The sequence below is a fragment of the Falco naumanni genome, chromosome 11 (assembly GCF_017639655.2).
Source record: "Falco naumanni isolate bFalNau1 chromosome 11, bFalNau1.pat, whole genome shotgun sequence".
NCBI classification, from domain to species: Eukaryota; Metazoa; Chordata; class Aves; order Falconiformes; family Falconidae; genus Falco; species Falco naumanni.
The window spans coordinates 3,833,591-3,855,217 of NC_054064.1; the positions used below are offsets into that span (position 1 = coordinate 3,833,591).

A 21,627-nucleotide genomic window follows, 5' to 3' on the forward strand; every position below is an offset into this window, starting at 1 on the left:
CTGAATTTTGAGTAACAGGCACCCCTAAAAGCATACCCTCACCCCCACAGGGGAAAAAAAAAAAAAAAAAAAAAAAAGGAGACAAACTTCTTTCTTCTCATTACTCCTCTGCTGCTCCTTCTAAAAGACTTTAGCAGAGCAATTCTTAAATGAAACACATCTGGTTTACATGGTACAAAATTCATGCCATTGTCTGGATAGCACTCTGAGTCCCCTGGAATCAACTGCTTCTGCATAATGCCACCTTATCTATTGATTCCACCCACTGGCACAGAATAACATGCAGCAATAAAACGTGCAGCAGCTGAAAACACTGCCCCCATTACAACATTCATTTTCCTCTGAGAGGCCCTACTTGAGCAATACTGAGCACAAAAGATAACACTGTCCAAAATATAGTTACAATGCTAAAAGCAGCTGTTTTTCCAAACATGTAAAAACAGGATATACAGAGAAGGCAATAGTATTTAAGACATATCTCTCATAGTTACCTTTTATTAAAAGTATCACAGTACATCCTTGATTATGCTTTAGAACCATATTCTTATATTTGTTCTTAGTGTTCCAATGGCTTTATACAAAAAAGAAATTTGCAGTATTAAAATGCCCTGAATTCTGGAATTCTTTTCTATTGTAGTTCAGATCCAAGTAAACATCACATTTGACATGACTTATCTTCATCAGCCTTACTAGAATTCCTCCCTCCTCCTGCTCTCCCCATGGCAAGTAAACAATGATGTCATCTCCTAACATACCTAAGAGTGTCTCTCATAATGGAAAGCTATAGCCTAAAAATCCTGACCAGCAAACAATTTTGACAACTTGCATGTAACTGCAAGATAATCCACAAGGGCTGCCTAGATGTAGCTGTTGCTGTAACAGTTAATATTCCCTGCGTATGATCAACTGGAGCTGGACAGAGAAATCCTCATCAAGAGTCACCAAGTAAAAGGTGGCATACACACATCTCAGAAGTTCTATGCATTTTATTGGTTGAGTTCTCCAGGTCTTGAACGAAGGTATTCACAAGCTGAATTGGTCTCGTCTTGAAATACTAGAAACTATTTGTACAGCTATTATGCCAATTAACCAATATTTTGCATTGGAAGAGGAAGTAGGAAGAAAATAAAGGTTCTACATTTGCTTAAGAGATCTTTCTAGAAAATACTCCTATCATTCATTTATACAGAGCAACAGGATTAGTTTCTTGTAAACCTGACTCCCCTTCTACATGATACTCTAATCACATGACTCTACTTGATATAGTAAGTGCATGCTGGAACAAGGTAACTGAACCTACCATTACAATTTATATTGCACATTAACTGGTGATATATAGGCAACAATTCCCAATTACAAATATACTGAACTCAGATGTTTCTTTCCACCTTGTAACCGGCCAATACTTCCATGAAAGTCCAGTTGCTTGAGTTTAATCACTGAAGTAATTGAAAGAGAAGATCGATGCAAAGACTGCAACAGCAGCTGCTATTACCACACCTAAAATAACAAAGGAAATACATTCAGTGAGTGGCAAGGGCAGCACAGTCACCAGCAGCTAGGGTGTGGAAGGCAGGGTCAAGGTGAACAACACACAGGAGGAGAACCAGTAAGAGCCACCCCAATAACTATTTGCCACTGCTAAGCTTAAATCTAAAGCTACAATCCTTGGCCGTGTCCTGGCCCATAAAATAATGCACTGATTCTGCACTACTGTTTAATTCTAGGAATCAGAGTAGGAAAAATAAACTAAGCACGAAGAAACGAAAGCTATTGTTTTTCTTTTCTGTGTGGCATTACGTCTGCTGTCAGTCTGTGTAGCACAACAGTAATTTTCCTATTAACACACTTGTTACTGATGCAGTTGAGAAGACAACACACAAAAACCCCAAAACACCTGAGTGATGATTCAAGGGAAAACATTTTCACATCCAAAGCAAACACGCATTTGCTGCTAGTACTCTTTAATCTTCCAGTTGCTATGTTCCACTTCTAAGAATTAATAGAAAACAAGTTACTGTTTTGTTGACTGAAATGTAACTGTATTTTAATACAAAAAGACAGAGTAAAACTCACAGCAAAGAAAACTGTACTAAGCGCAGACAGATACAGGAGAGCTAGACAAAGGAGTATCATGAGAAGCTGTATTTAAGAAAGTTCTGTGGCTTGTGTTCCCTGAATTACTGAAGCTGACAATTTGCACCCAAGCCCATATGTATTTGTCAGGTTCAGAAGATTAGTGAGTCACTAGCTAAATTATGGATGCCTACTTGACAAAGCCATTCAACTGTGGAGGTTTTTTTTCAAGCGTGGAATTATAGAAGCAGTGGCTCTTCAAAAAAGAAATAAAGTTACATGAGCCTTTTGTATTGACTTGTAGGCTGAATGAATGCAAACACTGGTTTTGTTCCAACAGCAGGCTATAGTTCTTTCTCCCCCAGAAATACTCTGTACCTACAATACTGAAATAGGGACTCATTTTGGAAAAACACTGTATTAACAGTACTGAAAAGGGTCCATTATAGTTTATGGATTGCCACAGCAAAGATCAGAAAATCAACATACCCATATTTTGTTGAAGTTTCAACAGCAATGTTGCTTTTGTCAGTTGTTTCTGTTGCATGTCATCCGTGCGGTCTGTGATGGGACAAATATCAACTGCATGGAAATCAAATGAAGAAGTAAACATCAGGTGAAAAGTTAAGTTGTGTTTATAGCTGAATTAATGCAAAAGCTCAAGAACTTCATATCAACACCTGTTTATTGCAGTAGAAATGGTACAGTATCAACAGCATAGTACTAAATTATTCTATATGGCCGGAAGGGTAAAAATAAAGATAAAAAACACATTTGGGAAGGCGTTCCTCTTCCAAAACTCGTTTTCCACACCTTGCTTCCCGAATAACATACCCAACCCCCTTTACAAAAACAGGGGAGAATTTGACTACTCAGGGAACCACCAAAATGAACTTTCCAAGATCAAAGTTTTCCCTTTAAATCCTTCTGTCCGGAGTTCAGGCTACAAGCAAAATGCACAGTCATTGAAAGAGTGCGCCCAGCATCACTTCCCTATCCAACAGCCATAAACGCTTTTTTTCAAAGCACAGAAATTCCTTTTTGAAGATCCCCTGAAGTACACTTTCAGAGAAGGCATAGAGGACACACTCCCCTTTGGAACTATTACTAAATCCTTAGACTGCTCATCCAGGATCTGAGAGAGCTTGACTATTTCCAGACTGATGGGATTCAGACTCGTATCTATTTCCTTTCCAAAGATTTCCCTAATCACTTGGCTATATCCAGCTTGTTAGGGAGGGGGAGGACAAAGAACAGGATTAATCTCGAGTCCTCCAGTTGAACTTGTTCATTTGTTCCACACAGAGCAAGCATGCTTTGGACTGCGCAGTTCATTGATAAGGCTACTTGATGGTGGTGGGCCAAAGGCCACCCATTTGCATTCCTGTTCCCAGGATAGTTTGCTAAGGCATCACTTGTCAAAAGTTCCGATTACAATCCAGTAGCTACTATTGCAGACATCTTCTGTACAAATAAACAGTAACAGGAAGTGTTTGTGCTATTGCAGTGAGACCTGTCTGTCTTCAGAAAGAACAGAATGGCCATGCTGAGATATGAAAAGGCTAACAAATTGTTCTCCTTCAGAAGATGAAGGAAAGCCCACTGCAGTACCAGATACCAAGTTTTAGCAGTCCATGGAATATTGATCAAAATTAAAACAGATCTCCCATCTCCAGAGTGAGGTTGTCAATCACCTATAAATTACAAATTCTTTAATTGAGTAATAAGGCACACCCCTTGTACGATTCGCATGACAATGACTCATGGAAAAGTACTTTCTCATATCATTAGCTATGCTGGAAACGTATAATCTAGATATGTGATCAAAAGGTTGCTTCTGTCAGCTGAGTCGTGCATGATTGTCTTCAAAATCTTCCTAAGTCAAACTTGCATAAGATCTGTTGTTACACAAAAGCACTCAAACTAGATATTTAGGACCGAGCAATTTTAGGTGTCTTTAGCAATTTTTATCTCTGAACCCACTGACTTTGCATAGGATGTACTAACAGCAGAACAATTAACGACTGTCTGATAGGAAACTTTATAGGATAGCAAGATATATATACACACACATACAGATGCATACATTAAGCATAAATATTGTTTTGAGATCTCCCTGTAAGCTGCACATACCTGTAATAAAAATAAGGACACAGCATTTCAATGCAAGGGGTGCTTTTTTGAAGAGAAATTATCAAGTATGTCTTAAGCCCAATCGTCTGCAATGAGGTTGTAGTTTCATCGTTATTTTTTCTGTGCAAGGGAAAACACACCCTCATCTGGCTAAAATATGAGCAGAAATCTTCAACTAGAGTCAAGGAATTATTAATTGTTGCAAAATAGCTTTTTAAGTACCTTAACTAGCACAGTTAAGTGCACTGCATTCTCTCCAAACTACAACAGTTCTCAATTCCCTAAAATATCATCCCACGTTTAGAGAGGCTGACCACATTTCTTGGGTCACCTTTAAAGTCTAGATTCAGCAGGTGTCTTTCTCTTCAGTTCTGATGAGCAAGCAGGACAGTTTGTGACTTTTAAGTTTCCTTGCACTTTCATAAAAACTGTTGCTCTTTTCTGAATGCAACTTTTGAAGCTGCACATCAAGGCAGCAATGTTCACTTGGGGGCTGAGGGAGGCCAGAAGAAAGAGGAAAAAAGAAAAGAAACATCCTCAAGCTATTTAGTTACCAAAGGCATTTATGCCATTAAGTTATGGAAGACTTGTACGAGAAGCAGCTGTAGTATAAACACCACACAAAAGCAGATGCTTTCTAGTACCAATTATATGAATCCTTAATACTTCATTAATTCTTCAATTTGCTAACAAAGATGAAGAAGTGATTACCACTACTGACGTCTTGTTTATGTTTATCCACTCAGGGTATTTAACACATCACCCCCACTCACTGCATCAAGGAGGAACAGGGATTTAGTAAAGCCAATCATGAATGCAGAGCTTTCAATTGCTTGTATTAAAGCACCAAATACCTTGAACCTACAATGTTAGATCTATTTATATCTTTCAATTATAAACAGGTCAGTTTTTACTTTCTACTTTTCATGCAACAATTTTAAAGCATGATCCAGTAGTGACCTCACTGGAGAGTCGTACAAGGAATCGTGAGAATAAAACTAGGAGACAGCAGCAGAGACCATACTAAGCAAGCACGTAGAACTGACCTTCCCAAAATACCATTACTTCATATATTTTGACTAAAGGCTGATTAAAAAAATAATTTTTTTAGCTATACTGATTAGGTCCTCTTCTTCTTCAGTGCATATTTCAAAGAGCAACAAAAAAAGAAATTATTTCAAAAGCCTGGTCGTGTTCTTGAATTTTAAACTATTCTTTTTATTGGCAGGCTTTCCCCACAACTTCATTATGGACAGCGTTTCCAGTTAATTCAAGGTTGGTGCTTAAGACCAGAGGAATCACGATACACACAGGAAGGCTGATGTCAAAATTCACTACAAACTAATTTTTACACCATTACTCAATATTGACTATTATCAATATAGTGCTAAGCTTTCAGAAACAACCAATGCTACCCAAACTGGAATGATGTATTGAAAATGCCTTTACACAAGGGAAACCCCAAATTCTCATTATGCCACAAAAACACATTTGCAGCAATACTTAAGACATTTCATACCAAAGTACCAATAAAAATCAAGTTCCAAAATTAATGCTTTTCTTTACAACACAGAACACTTCTCTTACACAGTTAACAGGTCTAATTTCCAAAACAGACTTCCTGGCATTAATAAAAGCATTAACTAACCTGTGATTTTAATAAGCTACAGGTTAACAATGTCGTAACAATACCTGTCAGAATTGAACAGCATTGTGCTGATAGCATTACTACTACTATCACTACATTAACAGAACCCATTCTATCGGCAAACTTTATGGTATTCACTGGGACAAGACTAGTCTCATTTTTTTCTGAAAGTCTCTTTGTACGTTTTCCCCTCTCCTCTGCTATGCACTCACTCTAATTTGCCTTTTTTTTTTTTTAAAAAAAAAAGAAAATAAATCCCATACAACTAACTCTGCAACCAGCAAGCTATGAGACCACACAAACTCATTTTGTGAGCTACTTGGACATCATTTTACATTTATTATTGGCATCAATCTTCGTGATACATTGCTGTTAGTCTAATTGTGCATTCTTCCTACCTCCAGATCATGTATCTTTACATAACCAATAAAGCCAAACTGAATCATTTCTCTCCCTCCCACGCCTATCTCACCTGCTACTACAATATTAATTTGCTTCCCTAAGTTATAGTAATTCCTTAAAGCTCAGTAATAATTAGCTTTGAGATTTTTAAAGTGGCTTTTATAATGCAAGAGAGATTTTTATTGGCTTTCCTGTTTTTCTGAAAGTTCTTAAGCTATGTACATCTTTAACTTCTCAAGATTATTGAGTCAGATTCAGAACTAACAGGTTTAGTTAAAGCCTGGGGGAAGCTGACTAATTTAGAAAGACATAAGAATTTATGGCTAGCTCTGAAATTAAGAAACTCTCCAAGGAAGTAGGTAGGTCAAGCAGAATATCAGTAATCACAGTTCACCCTACATACACAGCAAGCTCATGGCTGCATTTCCCAGTTTTTGTCCCAAATTACAAACATGAAAAAGTGTTCACAGTTCTTATCTGAGATTTAGTGTTATTTAAAAAGAAAATTAATTATAAAACTAACTTGCAGCTTGCATTCATGTTGATAGGTGGGGGTGGGGGGAAAGGGGAGAAATCTCTTCCATAAGGTCACAGGAAGTATTATTAGATGCATTTCAACTACATATTTGACTCCTACACTGAAATCAAAGAAACTGACACAGAACTCCACAAACTGCAAAAATCCCTACCATTTTTCACAAGTATATTTAAACTGTAATTAGACTGATACAAACCCTTAGAGGTTGATATGAAGTAAGCCAACTTTATGTGTATCTGTATCTAGATAAAACTGGCTTAAGCCATTGGTCAACATTTTTGTAATCCATGATGCACTCTATCCTGGTTCTCAGATACTGTATTTACCTGTGCTCATTTCCTCTGCTATATGGATATTTTCAGCTTGCACAGACTGATCCAACATCTCAACAAAACGTTCCTGAATTTCTCCAGTGGCCTCATCACCAAACTTATAATCACTGAGCATCACAGTGGATCCAGCAACAGGGACGAACAGTCTTTGAGGTAAGACATGATATTCCCTCTCAAAATCTGAAAGAAAAAAGGGAAAAAATACCATCCAAATAAAGGCCTTGCCAATTATGATAAGATTCGTCATTTATCTCCAACCATAAGATAAAGCTATTGCAAAAGAACTGCTCAAGGTTGCCATGTAAAAATGCTGTTTTCAGGCATGACTTGCTGATACTGTTTTATGAGTTTTGGCTGCTATTAGATTGATTAATATTCCTAGATTAGTCTCTCCAGAAATATCTGAGACACCTCCAAAACAGACCATAAGATGTTAAACAGACCTTTTTTCATGTTTAGAATTACTAGCAAAAGACTGCAGATAAGAGCATACGCAGAGCAGCACATGGTTTCAACACCGTCAAGGACTGCAAACACTTGGCTGCTTTATGCCATACTTAAAGCCACAAAGTACGGGTGCCACCTAAAGACGAAACTGAAAACAAGTTTAAATCACGGTTGGATGAAGTTGGCCGCATTATCCTGAAGTGCAAGTTACATTAGAACTTCAGTGACAAGACTTTCCACTACACAATTTTTAAAAATTGCAAAATTTCTGATCAGTGAGAAAGCAGCTAAAATTGCATTTTGTGGTCATGAGAACTGAATACAAACTTGGTGTGAAAGCTGCGATACCAAAAAAAAATTTAAAAAAAATGTATCTGAACTTGACAAAAATTATACAGATTTAAGAAAAAGTCAAGGCTGCCAAACAGAAATTGTGCCATTTGCTTTGCATCCTGCTCTAACCATACTGAAACTTCATAACACCAGCAGAATATTCTACAAACACCAAAATTCAATGCAAATGTGAGTGGTTTTATGTTTTTAATTCCTACTTTTTTTGTGATGTCCTTCATTTATAATTAGATCTTCAAATAGTATTTCACACCGATCACTCAAGGTATTTATTATGTCTCTTTTCAAAGCCTGCAAGGACAAAGTGAAAACATCAGTAATATAATCAGTATTTGCAAAGATTTTGACTAAGTAAGAAAGAACAAAAGAAGTCCCTCATGGGTTTAACCTATGTCGAAAGAACAGTTTTTCCCAGAAAATAAAAACTCTAAAGAGAATTTTTAAAAGTCCAATAAAGAGAAGCTAACATCAAACAAATACCAAGAAATAAAGCAACAAAAGAAAAATGAAAAGCTGTGGAAAATTTTAGTATTCTCAGGATAAGAACTGACAACTTCTAGACATCACCATTAAAAACAAATAAAAATAATCACAATGCATTGACTCAACAAAAGGGAAAAAAATACATCACTGAATAAATGTGTATTTTCCCTCTACACATGAAAAAAATATAGCCTGTAACCTTCTCTTAAAAATTAAGAAAATTCTTCAGACCCTAATCACTTTGACAAGTTATGCAAAAATACACCAGAGAACAGCCTCAGCAAGAGGACCTTTTAGTAGTGAAAAAGGGACTGGATCCACCACACACAGAGATGGTTTCTAAAACAATCCAAATGTTTCAAGGGGATGAACATTTTGACACCAGTTTAGACCACGTCATTTTGGCAAAGGAAAACCAGTATGACAAGTTTCATGTATTTCAGAAAACTGTTTCTGATGAACTAACAACCTTTTTGCTACCTGAATAGCTTCTTTAACTTTTGGCTTGTTGTTATGTATGTAGGCTCTGCATTTCACAGCCCCTTTGAGATTTATGGAACCACTGCAGACCTGGACTGTAGCTGTCGATCTATGACTTGAACCCTGGGACTGAAAAATAAACATGTTTCAGTTTTATCTTGTTACCAAGGCACCTACAGCATGAGTAACAAAAAACAGAACTAGGAAATTAATAGCATACCTTAAGTGTTTACATATGACATGTTTCCCCTCATAGTTCCTAACTGATTTTATTTTTTAAGTTTCTTAGTTAAGACTGACAACCTCTCTCCTTTTCCATTATGGAAAGTGTGTTTACTTTTCCAGACATTCCATTCTTGCAATTTAAATATTTGTGTCCATAAGACTTCAAACACTTCCCAGGCAAGTGGCTTGTGGCTAATATTAGTATAGCAATCTAGAAATCTTTTTTAAATTATTTTTTGAACAATGAAGTTTGTTATGTTTACTATATAGTCAGCATAACCTAGGGCATCCTGAGACTCATTCCCTCAGTACTAAATTATAAAAGTGGTCACATTTAGAACTGTATCAAACATATATATATATTTTCCCTAACTACCAAAGGATAAGGCAACATGGGTATGTGTAACTTCCACATGAACTGCATAAACTACTTTGCACCAAAATAAAAAGCTTTCCTTTTTCTGAAGCAATTTACCATTGGAATAATGTAACAACTGAAGAAGCTAAGACATTCACCAAGTTTTAAAATGCCATTTTATACATTTCTAAAAGTCTTGCTAAACAACTTTAGAGAATCCAGAAACTACCTGACAAAACAGGATGGTTTGTGCTGTGCAAGAAGCCTACAAAACAATGCCTGGACACATTTGGACTTTAGAACCTAGACTAGGGCACCTAATTCAGCGTTCAGGCCAGCATAACTTCTGGTAGAGGGGAAATTCCTGACACAGACCCAACAGCTCCAGACTATGACTCAGCTCACAGGATCTGTACCGTAACTTAAAAACTAGTGACTGAGCATCTGACAAAAGTGTTCAAGTAAATGTCCATAGCAAGTTGAAGTGCAGGGGAGATTCTGAAATTCAAAATGATGCAAAGTCACTTTGAAATCAATGTACATACAGCTATCCTGCTGTCAAATGAATTAGTCTGCAGGACTTCATTTCTATAACCAGTTGTTCAGATTTTCCTTGCAGCTTTACTGTGCAATTCTTAGACAATTACACCACAAGAATTTCTAAAGACACAAAATATGCAGATCTGTCCACAATTAGTTCCACATTCAATATCTATTGGGGAAAAAAAAAGTCTTAGGATTAAGTAAGATGAATTTCTAGACAATAATTCATAATGTTATTTTACTTTTTGTTCTATCTTATAAGATAACAGCCAGGTTACACTTCACAAACCACTAAATACTTACCAGCTGTGTCAGAACCTTGACATCAGAAGACTGGGAGCTGGACTGAGTATTTCCCCTTAACTTTTTCTGAGGGGGAAAAAAACACCATTGTGTCATGAAACAGAAAAAAATAAAACTCCCTTAATCAAAGCCTCCTCACCGTGGTATAAAACGTGCCCTAGTTTACAGCTTTTAACAGAAAAATGGCACATAGAAAACAGCCATGAGAATATAATTACAAAACTAAAGGGACAGATGAATGCATCAGCTTAACAAGGTGTTTCTGCTCTTCGTTAAACATTTAGACATACAGAGATATCACCACCTACATTCACACCTTACTCAATTTCTCTAATGAGGAGATAGCGTATAGAAAAATATTTAGTCAGACTTCAAATGTCATTATTGTGTTCACGTTGCCAGAGGAAGAAGAGGCAATCTGCAGCAATGAAGATGGAAACACAAGTAGTGTATTAGCTCCCCAAATTAGGCCAATTAGATCAGTAAATACCGTATAGAAGACATCTCAGTCAGTGCTCACGCTGGAGGTCCTAACTACACATCTATTAGAGTTCAATTCCTTGTTGTTCGGTACTTACCTGCCCTTCTAGTAATTCTGCATCATCATCTTTGACTTGTCCATTGATCAGAAAAACACTGTCTTCTATCTGTTTTGACCATCGATTTAACCCATTCTTTAAAAAAAGGTGAAAACACAAAAATCTCATAAGGAGGAAGAAAGAGAATTTCACTAAAAGAGCTGGACAGTATCATGCTGAAAATTCTAGAAATACATGCTCAACAGTTACTCCGAGAGAGTTTTAGGCTCTAAAAAAACTGCCTCAATGTTTTTCCAAAGTTAAATCTTAAACCCTATGCGTTCAGAATATATCCATTAACAAACAAACATTTTGAATTACTGAAGTGCTACCCCAGGGATTTGATTTTTGTAGAGAGTGGATGCAGCCTGTTTAAAGTCAATTCATATTAAAAGCACCCCACACCAGTTATAATTGGATGTAACCTTTCACTATGTGAAGCAGATAGACTTTAGTTGGAATACTCATAACAATTGCTAAATAATTCTGAGCAAAGGAAACTGTCAAGACTAAACACAGCAGAAGAAAAGCTATCCACATTTTTTGTACTGTGAGTGCTTCACTGTAACTTCAAATTACATTTAAGAGAGAGCTACCTGCCAAACATTCTCTGCTGATTAGTCCTACTCCTCTGCTCACACTCCCCAAATCTTTCCCTTATTTCAACAGAAAGAGTAGTGTAGAGACCAATTACAAAATTGGTGCAGCTGGTTAGTTACCTTTGTATTCTTCTCCAAGTCATGGTTCGGTGAAGTAGCAAGAAGTGGAATGTGAATATTAACATTTACAGTGCAGTACAAAGCTAACCAGGAAGCAGATAGAGCACTCTGATACTTCCAATCTGCTGGTTTAGCTGAACTCTGAGAGCAGAAAAAGAAAGCAATAAAACATCTATACAAAACACTGTATTAGTCAACTAGATATTTTTACTTGTCATGCATTAAAAGCTGTATATGACTTACAAGATGATGAGCTTACCTTTGGATCTTGCACATCATAGGTTCGGCAAACTACTCTTTGCTACTTAAAGAAAAAAATCCAGTGAAAAGCAAAAAGACAAGTAAAACCAATTTGCAATTAATCTTGTCCTTTACTTCTTCGTTGAGCTAATTTATGCTCTGAAGAAAGTTCTCACATTTCCTTAGTGTAAAAATTTGTCTGTAAACTCCAACTACCATAGTGAGGCTGCCCATCTCTTACAGATATACTAAGATCAATATGTATTCATAGGGAGATCTACCAATTTCCAATTTGTCCTTGTTTCTCTCATCTCTAAGGAAAACCCTTGCTTTCTCTCCTTGTATTACCTCAACAGACCCAGCATTCTTCTGCAGCGCCAGTATGGATCCCACATGCCTGCTGTTTCCCCACTTCCATTTAAGAATCATTGGTAAAAGCAAGCTCAAGATGATATGCAGTATTTCAAATGTTTTGTTCAGTTATGCAAATCAAAATTGACTGGGGAAGGCCTAATTTGATGCAACCACAAAGACAAACATAACAGTAAGAAATGACGGAAATTTTGCAAGGGTAAGAGGATCAATAGTCTACTCATTGGTGATTAGAAAACTTCATGCTTTCAAACTATCTGAACTCAAAGAACTTCCTCTTCCCAATACATCCTTTATTCAGAAATCATTACAGAAAAGAGGTTGGGGGTAGGAGTCTCAATCAATAAAGCTTGTTCATAAAGGATACTTTTTTGTAGCAGAACAGATTTGAAGAGCTGCTCTGTCTGAGACCTCCTCCTCCGCAGGTTTCCAGAGCCTTCTTTTAGTCAACGATTTTTCCACTGAGAAGATTAGCTAAAGATGAAAAAAGTATTATGGATTTTTCCACAAAAACAATGAATCACAATGTCTGGAAAATAGTCTTGCACTAAAGTTCTAAATCCGTGTGATACCATAACTATTTATAAATGGGAAACACAGCTTACATGTCACCAAAATGTCCCGTCAATAGACCATTCAAAGATTCATAGGCAACTGTGCCAGTGAAAGTTGCTTGTTAAATCTTAATTCAGCTTCCTTATAAACTGAACCAAGTCACACACATTCACATATTCAACTTGTATGATTTTCTCCTTACAAAAATATTACAGCTTTATGCCTATCAGTTAAGGATCAGGAAAGACAGCTCTGCAAAATAGCTACTAATTAAACAAACCTGAATTTTAATTCAGCAAACACTGATCACCTGGACACAGTTCACTTTTTTTTTTCTTGGCTACTCATTTCAGTAATCACAATTGAGATGCAATTGCATTGCACTGCCAAAACTGAATTTTGGACCTTAGACTTCAAAACTTACTCATGTTTAAATCACTTATGCTTACCTTACGAAAACAATAAAATGAACCTACCTCTACAGAACAAACTAATGTGGTCCAAATACTGTAACAAAAATGCATTTTAATGTCTGTCAGACAGTAGCACATTCTAAGTAGTTTTTAAACATAACCACACATACCCAAGTCAAATACCACTATTTCTATAGAAGATACTCTTTTTTTTTAAAGGAATCTGAGCTATACGTCTTTGAATGTTGTAAACATCCCTAATCAACAATTAATTCAGACAAAAAAAGATAACGTACTGCCACTACTAACACTTGTGCCACAAGGATTTAGCTTAATATAAACCTTGAAGATGTTTCCCTTAGGCCAGAATGTTCACTTTCAGAAAATTCAGTAAGATTTCCTACTGCAGTAACAAAAAAATCACAAAAAACAAAGTTAGCAAATACAAGGTGTAGTACAGCTCCATAGGACAGCTATTTCTGAGGTTTCAGTCTCAAAACCACACATAAAACCAAAATATTGTGCTTTTAGAAATAAAGCAACAGTACAACCATACATACTCAAGTCAATGATAGGAAATTACTCAGCTACACCTGTAAAGATACTCTTGTCTTTCCACCAGGAAGTATACTTACCTTGCGCAAAACATTTTGACAATCTTTTGATAGTTCTGGAGTTGCAATAATAAATACACCAAGAACTAATAAGCCTCCAGGAAGCATTCTAGAAACCTTAAAAATAAAAATTTAACATATATTAATAGGAATCAAAGACCTAGCAACCATGTAATTTATCAAAAACTTTCAATGAGACCAGTATGCATGAAAAGCAGAAATGAAATTCGCAGGCCTGTTTTTCACTTATAGGTTCCTCTGAAATATAGGAACACATCTTGCAAATTTTCTTGCTATCAGTCCTATCAAATCTCTGTTCTATTGTGACCTTTGAAAACAATACAAGTATTTTGGCTTAAAATATCTTGCCTAGCCCAGGAAGGTTCTTTTACTTTGAGAAAAAGGCTTGAGATTACACAAGTGAGAAGACAGTTTCTGTCAATCTTATTTCCCTTCTGTTCCTCCCACCCTCTACATTAACTCGTATTGTTCTACCTGACTGGCATGTGCAGTTATCCATTCTTCATCAATGGATGCCAGTTTTGAAAGATCAATGTTGTCTTCCTTCTGCTCTTCCTTTGGAGGCGTTCGAACAGCCCGAATTACGTAGTCTCTTTGTAGGGAACACTTTCAAAAACATCAGTATAAGCAAATAGATGTTGATATCAAGTCTGAGAATATACTGCATAACATATTAACTATAAGGGCTGCTTTATACTAGGTATTGTTAAACTCTACAGCAATCTACTACAAAAATAATTCCTTGATTAATTTTTTTTTTTGCCTTTGCCTTAAAGCCTTGTTTAGTGGTAAGTTTTATTTTTATGATTTTCTTTTTTATGTGTCTCATCTTTCACAAAACTATTTTAAAAGACTCAAGCAGTTGGTTGACACTGCAGATCATTTACAGAAACCCCTTCTGTTGTTATTACCACCCTTCTGCATTATACAAGATCAAAGTGATGTTAACAGACTCATCCCAGATAATTAGGGCCAAGGGATTTTTCCCCCTGTTAATATGAATGAATGGAACAGACTTCAGATTATTACACACTTACCTGCCCTATTAACAGGCCAGTGACATAAGGCTTTAATTTTGTGCTAAGGTCTGAAAGATAATGCCCAATAGCTTCCTCAACAAAGTAAGTTCTACCCATAGCTCCAGGTTTAAGACTAAGTATTGTAGTTTCAACCTACAAAACAAATGTATAAAGTCAACGCAAATATATTTACTTGTTACATGAAAATATGTCTCACACAAAGATCCTGAATACATCAATACTTTGTCAACAAAGGCTAGTTAAGTAGCTATATGATCTCCAAGTTTGTTTTTTAACTGAAAAAACATAACTCGCTAAACTAGAGGAAGTATGTGACATGTGAAAGAAAACTACTTTAGATACCTGCCACTTAAATGACATAGCAAGTCACACAAGTACATGCTAGGCAAAACAAAACCACCAAATCATTTAGCTTGGAAAAGACCTCTGAGATCATCAAGTCCAACCATTAATCTAGCACTGCCAAGTCTATCACTAAACCACGTCCCTAAGCACATTATCTGCATGTTTTTTAATACCTCCAGGGGTGGTGACTCAACCACTTCCATAGGCAGCCTGGTTGAATGCTTGACAACCCTTTCAGCGAAGAATTTTTTCCTAATATCCAACCTAAACCTCCCCTGGCACAACTTGAGACCATTTCCTCTCATCATATCACCTGTTACTTGGGAAAAAGAGACCAACCCCCATCCCACTACAACCTCCTTTCAGGCAGTTGTAAAGAGCAGTAAGGTCTACCCTCAGCCTCCTTTTCTCCAGGCTAAACAACCCCAGTTCCCTCAGCCGCCCCTCATAAGGCTTGTTTGTTAGACCCTTCACCAGCTTCATTGTCCTTCTCTGGGCACACTCCAGCACCTCAATGTCTGTCTTGTAGTGAGGAGCCCAAAAACTGAACACAGTATTCGAGGTGTGGAATGTCTCCAAGCAACAATTTCTTTCTGTGTCATGTTTCATCAGATACTAAAATGTAAAGTGTGCATTCTTCCATTCACATTCCTCTTTGAGGGACTTGCTAAATTTCACACTTGTACTTAAACATACCATGCACAACTTTCATTCCAGTTCCTAAGGCATTAAAAGTACAGCATCTGAGGACTATCCAAAAGCCATCTTTACAGCTCCCATCAGTAGCCACACACACTCCTCCCTACCATGCAGATCTGTTTTGAAAATTGCTTCGTGCGTTCAGGTCTTTCACAAACATTAACTATGAAAAAACCAAAGCACATGGTGAGGAAGCAAAGGGCATCCTGAGCCTTTACAAAGGTGTCTGCTGCAGACAGTGCACAGAGACGGCAAAGCTGAAGCTCTAGAGCAGGGCGAGGGGGAAGGCTGTTACGCCCCGCATCTCACCTCAGCCCAGAGCTGGCCCCAAACCACCTCTGCACTCGCCCGCACCTGCCCTGCGGCCCGGCCGCGGCTCAGCACTCGCTCCCACACAGGTGCCCCAGCGCCTCGGGCCGCCCCCACCGCTCCCCGCACTAGCCTGCCGGGCGCTGCCGCCGCCGGCTCCCCAAGCTCGGCCACCGCCACCTCAGCACCGCCGCCGCCTCAGCCGAGCCCCGAGGCGGCCACCGCCGCGTCACCGGCACGCGCCGCTCGCGCCCCGGCACAGGGCGATGACGCGTCCCGGCCCCGAGCGCGGGAAAAGGGCGCGCAGGGGAGAGCTGGGCAGCAGCGCCACCATGCTGCGCCTGAGGGAAGCGGCGGCGGCTCCGCGCCTTCGAAGGAGGAGCGGCCTCGTATCAAGCTTCGAGACGAAGCCTTCGGGCCTCCTACCCCGGTTTTAGCGGCTTCCGCACGCCAACAAGCGGCGCCAGCCTCACTCAACGAGGCGGAAAGGGCTCCGCTACCGGAAGCGGAAGTGTTTTGGAAAACTCCTTTTCCCATGGTCCCGCGGGGCACCGCCCGCCCGCTCGCGCCTGCGCTATCGCCGCGCCTGCGCCCTTGGGCGCGCGGCGGCGGGTGGCGGGTAGGCCGGAAAGCGCAGCGGCGGCTTCCAAGATGGCGGCCGTGCTGCAGCAGCTCCTGGAGCGGGCCGAGCTCTCCAAGCTGCCCAAGCCGGTGCAGGGGAAGCTGGAACGCTTCTTGGCTGATCAGCAGAGCGAGATTGACGGGCTCCGAGCCAGGCATGAGCGCTTCAAGGTGGACAGCGGTGAGTCCGGGGCGGGGGAGACTGGGAGAACGGGAGCGGAGGTGAGGGGGCAGCGGGAACGGAGCAGGCCCTGCGCTGCGCCGTGCGGAGGGAGCTGTGCTGCCCAAGGCCTGAACGCTATTCGCTCGCCCCGGTGCCCGGGCAGAGGTGGTGGGCCACAGCCTGGCTGGGGCCGGGCCGTGTGCTCCCTCCTTTGACGCGCTTTTGGCCAGTGGCAATGTCGTGGTTCGTTCTGAGGAGAGGAGTGAGGGAGGTAGAGCTGGGCCTGACAGGTCCTTGTCATCGAAACCCACGGCATGTCCCTGGGCTGGGAAGGAGCCCTTCAGCTGAAACCAGGTAGGGTTTTGTCTCCGACTTCCACTTGGCAAGATTATTATTATTTTTTTCAATCCTTTGCAAAAGACTTATTAGGGTTAAAACTGTATTCAAAATGGTCTTACAGAATGGCATCTCATCAGGTTTTTAATAAACACTGACATACAATCAGTTTGTTTGTATCCTCGTTGTGGAAGAGGAACAGTGGTTTACCAAGCTCTCAAATATTCTTAGGTTTATACTTTTTCTGTTAAATTGCACATTGAAGACCATAACCTTTCTGTAAAACACTTCTGACAGAATCAACATTTTTATATTGGATTTGCAGGTTATTTGATCACAGAATAATACCAGTAGAGAACTGGAGCAGAAATGAGAGAAGAGTGTAGATGAGTGTAAGGGCTGGGCAAGGTTGTGAGTATGAGTTAGTTCCTGGGTAACGAGGTGACAACTTCTGGTGTGAACTTCTAGTTTTCCTTCAACCTTTCCACCTCTATAATGATAAAAGTTTTACTAATAATAAAGTGTGGTGTAAATTACAGTAACCCTTGGATTTTAGCTGGTTAGTCTCTTTCAGGTGCATTCTTCTTATACGTGTCTGGAGTGGCAGCAGTATTGAAATTATAAAATATGATAAGAAGCATAAGATAAATAAAAAATTTTCAGTACTTCCTTATAAGTCCACTATGCCCAGGAGTGAGATTAGTTCTGCTTTTATGAAATATTTTATAGTTATGCTCTATGACAAAGTTAATGTTTCAGATAACCAAAATTTAGATCTAATTATTTTTTTCAGCGATGTGGGCTACGCAGCGTAAAGAACAAGAGTTCATTTTGTGAAGTCTTAATTAAATTTTTTCTAAATCAAATCCCTTGATGCATAGAGTTATGTGGATTTTACTGTGTGTGTCTAGAAATACGCTACAGGTAAAAGAAGTTTTAAGATGACAAGACCACACTGCATAATTGTGCTGATACAGTGTTCTCTATCTACATCAAAAATGTTAAAGAACAGTTATAATTAATTAGGCTGTATTTATGGATCATTTCTGGAAAGACATCGTTTTTCATGCTAACAAAATATTTTAAACAGTGTTAATTCAGTAGGGAAATGCATTGTTTTGCTTGCAAAAATTCTTTTTTCTTAAATCTGCTGTAATTATTTTTAGATATTTTCTTTATAAATACTGTTCTTTAATAAAGATGTCCATTAGTAACTAAGGATCCTTGATAAAAGTGAGAAAGAAAAAAGTGAAATTGAGATAACATTGTTATTTTGCAGAACAACAATACTTTGAAGTAGAAAAGCGTCTGGCTCAAAGTCAGGAGAGACTTGTAAATGAGACACAAGAATGTCAAACTCTCCGTGAGGAGCTTAAAAAACTTCGTAAGTATAACTGCACATTCTTAAGACTGGACAGGATGTTCATTCTTTAGTCCAGTGTTATACGGAAACGCTTTAAGTTTTAAATAGGAGTCAAAAATACATCCACGAGCTACATTTGTTATTTCTGCATTTAGAGAGAGGTTTTGTTTATGTGTTCATCAGCTTTTTTTAAAAATGAAATTTTCGCTGTAATGAAAGAAAACACCTTGCTTTCTGATTTTTGTAGTGATAGTACTACAGTGGGTCACGTATTGATCTTCACAATAAATGCCTTTGCTCTGAGTGCATTAGTTTGTTGTAGTACTTCCTAGTCCATCAATAGTGAAGCCTTGAATTCCTCTCTGTGTGTCTCTTTTTTTTTTTTTTTTTTTTTTTTTAAATTTATGGGGTTATTTATGTTGTTAAAGGAAATTTTGGCTTAATTGCATTTGGTAAGTGAATTCTGTCATTATGTTTCAGTGGAAATCCCTCACCACTTTTTCTTCTTCTCCAACAGATGAACAGTTGAAATCACTGAATGAGAAAAATAAAGAACTTGAAGCTGCTCAGGATCGTAATGCAGCCATTCAGGTACTGGAAGAACTTGTCAATAAGTTGAAAGACTTTTTGGTTCACCTGCCTCATTGCAGAAAAAAGTGCAGTCAATTTCCAAACTGGACTGTATCAGTATCAGTACAAATATGTACTGTTGTATGTATTTACATGTCCATATGGCTGTGTGTACAGGAAAGTTGTGTGGGTTTTTAAAGTAAATGCTGGTGTTTTAGCAAACTGAATTACAGGTGACCATACGTTGGAACAGATGCTTTTATTTCAGTTTGGATAGATTGTTTCATTCTAGCTGAAACCTGTTAAGTGACGTTAAGCTGAACCTCAAAAATTGGACAAAGGTGTAAAGAAGAGTTCTGTTTTTTCCTCCATCCTTTCCCATGCTCTGGCAGTTTCCTTGCATTACGCTCAAAAGTTAGGGGGTTGCAGAATGAGTCACTTCAGTTGACATACCCAGCAGAACACTAATCCTGGAACAGGAAGTAAAAACATTAGTATTATGTCCACATTCCCATGTCCACAATGGGAAGACAAATCTGGTTGTTTCCCCAGAAGGGCTTACCTGGGCCTAACTGAAGTGGTTTGTATTGACACCTTAGAATGCAGAGGTAGTATACTATAGCCTATAAATGATCCAAGTTTATTGACTTCGATTTGATTTTGATACTGATTTTTTGAATGTGTTCATTACTTGGTTACTCTGTTACCTCTTTTATTTAACCAGACAAAACTGTTGCAGTGAAGTCAAAGGTGTCTTTCAATGAATACTAAAATTAGATGCAGTTCTAACTGTTGCTTGTTTTAGATTTCTGTTAGGCCTTCAGTTTTTCATCTGCTCTAAGTTCAACAATTTTTGTTCTGATCTTCATTCAAATACAGCTTAGTACCAGAGGGAGTCTTTTGGCAATCTGGACCTCTCTGCCAATTGAAAAGCAAAGGCATGAAAACTACCTGTTCAGTGTGCTGGTCTGACAGCTGTGTGATACTGCTTTCATCGTTGCTGTCTAATCTTATGTGATAGTGGCATTTCACCCTTAAGCACAAAGGGCCGGCTGGACGTTGGTGTCAGAGTGGTTTATGGGGAAAGAAATATTAATTGAAATGTGTTGGCTATTAGGCACTAGAAGAAAGAGGTACATTAATCTGTATTTGTTTAAATTACATACCCCAGCATGGTAGAAAAAATGAAAGTAGCCATTAGTTTAGACTGATTCAGCTGCTCACCATGAAAGCCTCTTATCCCAGTTTTCAGTTGGCTAGGGTAACTTACTGTGGTTTGGCATGCCTCTGTGATGATAAGTATAAATAGTGACTATAAACTGGTACGGAAGACTGATCACATTTCTTTACTGCTCTTTTGCAATTTTTTTCAGAGCCATTTAAGTAGAGAAAAAGAAGAACTGGAAGCTGAAAAGAGAGATTTGGTTCGAACAAGTGAAAGACAATCTCAGGAAGTTGAACATTTAAATGGTATAGCCAAGAATACTATAACAGAATGCTTCACAAGATTTTGCTAAATAAAAGGCGTGCTTGAACAATTGAATTGGTATGGAATATCCAGTTTGTATAGGCAGTACCAAGTAACGGATTAGCAGGAAACAGTATTTAGAGAAAAGGAAAGAAGGCAGGAAATTACATGCTAATTGCGGAAGAACACAGCACTTTGATGCTTAGTTTTGCACATGTAAAAACATACAGTATCTTATTGCACAATATACAGTTGCATACGTTATGTCTTGCCTGTTCTCATTTGTAAAATTTTGTTAAGCTGAATAATTAAAACCTAAACAATTAGCATTTGTTAATACTGATATCCCTCCTCCAGAGGATGTTAAACGCTTAAATGAAAAACTTACAGAAGCAAACACAGAAAAGGTGAAACTTCAGTTAAAGTTGGATGAACTTCAGACATCAGATGTTTCCATGAAGGTGAGTAGTACTTTATGTGCGTAGTATGTGTTAATGTTCTAATAAGTAGTTGTTCACATGTGATGTAATCATCATTTTGTTATTACTGACTTTGAAAGTAGGTCGCATGTGTTCGTGTTATTTATCAAAAATTATTTCATTGTAAAATTGATGGCTGTGACTGAAAGTGAGACATTTATAGAAGGCAAGGGGACATCAAGTTGGGCAAGTGTGTCCAAGCTTCTGTTTGTGGCAATGGTGGCTGCTCCTACCCACTAGGAAGAAGGACTACAGGTCCACAAGGGCAGGTAGAAAGGAGAAAAATAATTACTTGTGAACATGCACCATTTCTCTGAGGGCAGAATAAACTCCATAAAGAGCTGGAAGAGAGGAGGAAACGAGATGAGGAAGAACTTTTGATTTATTTCCTTTATTATTTTAT

At 38.4% G+C, this 21,627-nt stretch overlaps 2 protein-coding genes across 7 annotated transcripts in view; one reads left to right on the forward strand and one right to left on the reverse strand.

The window, feature by feature from the left end:
* Positions 1–479: 479 nt before the first annotated feature.
* On the reverse strand, positions 480–16,731 carry ODR4 (odr-4 GPCR localization factor homolog). 4 transcript variants are annotated; one of them, XM_040610266.1, is made up of 14 exons: positions 16,651–16,731; positions 14,869–15,003; positions 14,306–14,437; positions 13,832–13,927; positions 12,596–12,702; positions 11,876–11,912; positions 11,617–11,757; positions 10,898–10,993; positions 10,320–10,385; positions 8,891–9,019; positions 8,128–8,218; positions 7,124–7,309; positions 2,566–2,658; positions 480–1,500 (listed from the first exon to the last, which is right to left on the reverse strand). In XM_040610266.1, exons 2-14 carry the CDS (start codon positions 14,965–14,967, stop codon positions 1,433–1,435), a joined length of 1,341 nt encoding a protein of 446 aa, XP_040466200.1. In that variant the 5' UTR covers positions 14,968–15,003; positions 16,651–16,731; the 3' UTR covers positions 480–1,432. The 4 variants fall into 4 exon arrangements, with proteins under 4 accessions (XP_040466200.1, XP_040466199.1, XP_040466197.1 ...); XM_040610265.1 differs by lacking the exon at positions 16,651–16,731 and adding an exon at positions 16,358–16,488; XM_040610263.1 differs by lacking the exon at positions 16,651–16,731 and adding an exon at positions 16,023–16,328.
* A 99-nt stretch (positions 16,732–16,830) lies between these two features.
* The window catches only part of TPR (translocated promoter region, nuclear basket protein), a 42,562-nt gene continuing 37,765 nt past the window's right edge, over positions 16,831–21,627 (forward strand). For 2 of the 3 annotated variants that reach the window (XM_040610284.1, XM_040610286.1), the window contains exons 1-5: positions 16,831–17,026; positions 18,624–18,728; positions 19,225–19,298; positions 20,651–20,747; positions 21,103–21,206. In XM_040610284.1, coding sequence (XP_040466218.1) covers positions 16,876–17,026; positions 18,624–18,728; positions 19,225–19,298; positions 20,651–20,747; positions 21,103–21,206 — 531 coding nt within the window. In that variant the 5' untranslated portion in view covers positions 16,831–16,875. The remainder of the gene's footprint in view (positions 17,027–18,623; positions 18,729–19,224; positions 19,299–20,650; positions 20,748–21,102; positions 21,207–21,627) is intronic. The other variant, XM_040610285.1, reaches the window with a different exon arrangement.

Excerpts from the sequence above, each read along its gene's own strand:
- ODR4 (XM_040610263.1), bottom strand. The coding sequence starts at position 16,100 with ATGTGCTTTGGTTTTTTCATAGTTAATGTTTGTGAAAGACCTGAACGC. Across the intron at positions 11,758-11,875 it reads ATGATGTGCAAGATCCAAAG|AGTTCAGCTAAACCAGCAGA; the intron begins GTAAGCTCATCA and ends TTCTGCTCTCAG. Across the intron at positions 9,020-10,319 it reads TCAAGGTTCTGACACAGCTG|TCCCAGGGTTCAAGTCATAG; the intron begins GTAAGTATTTAG and ends TTTATTTTTCAG.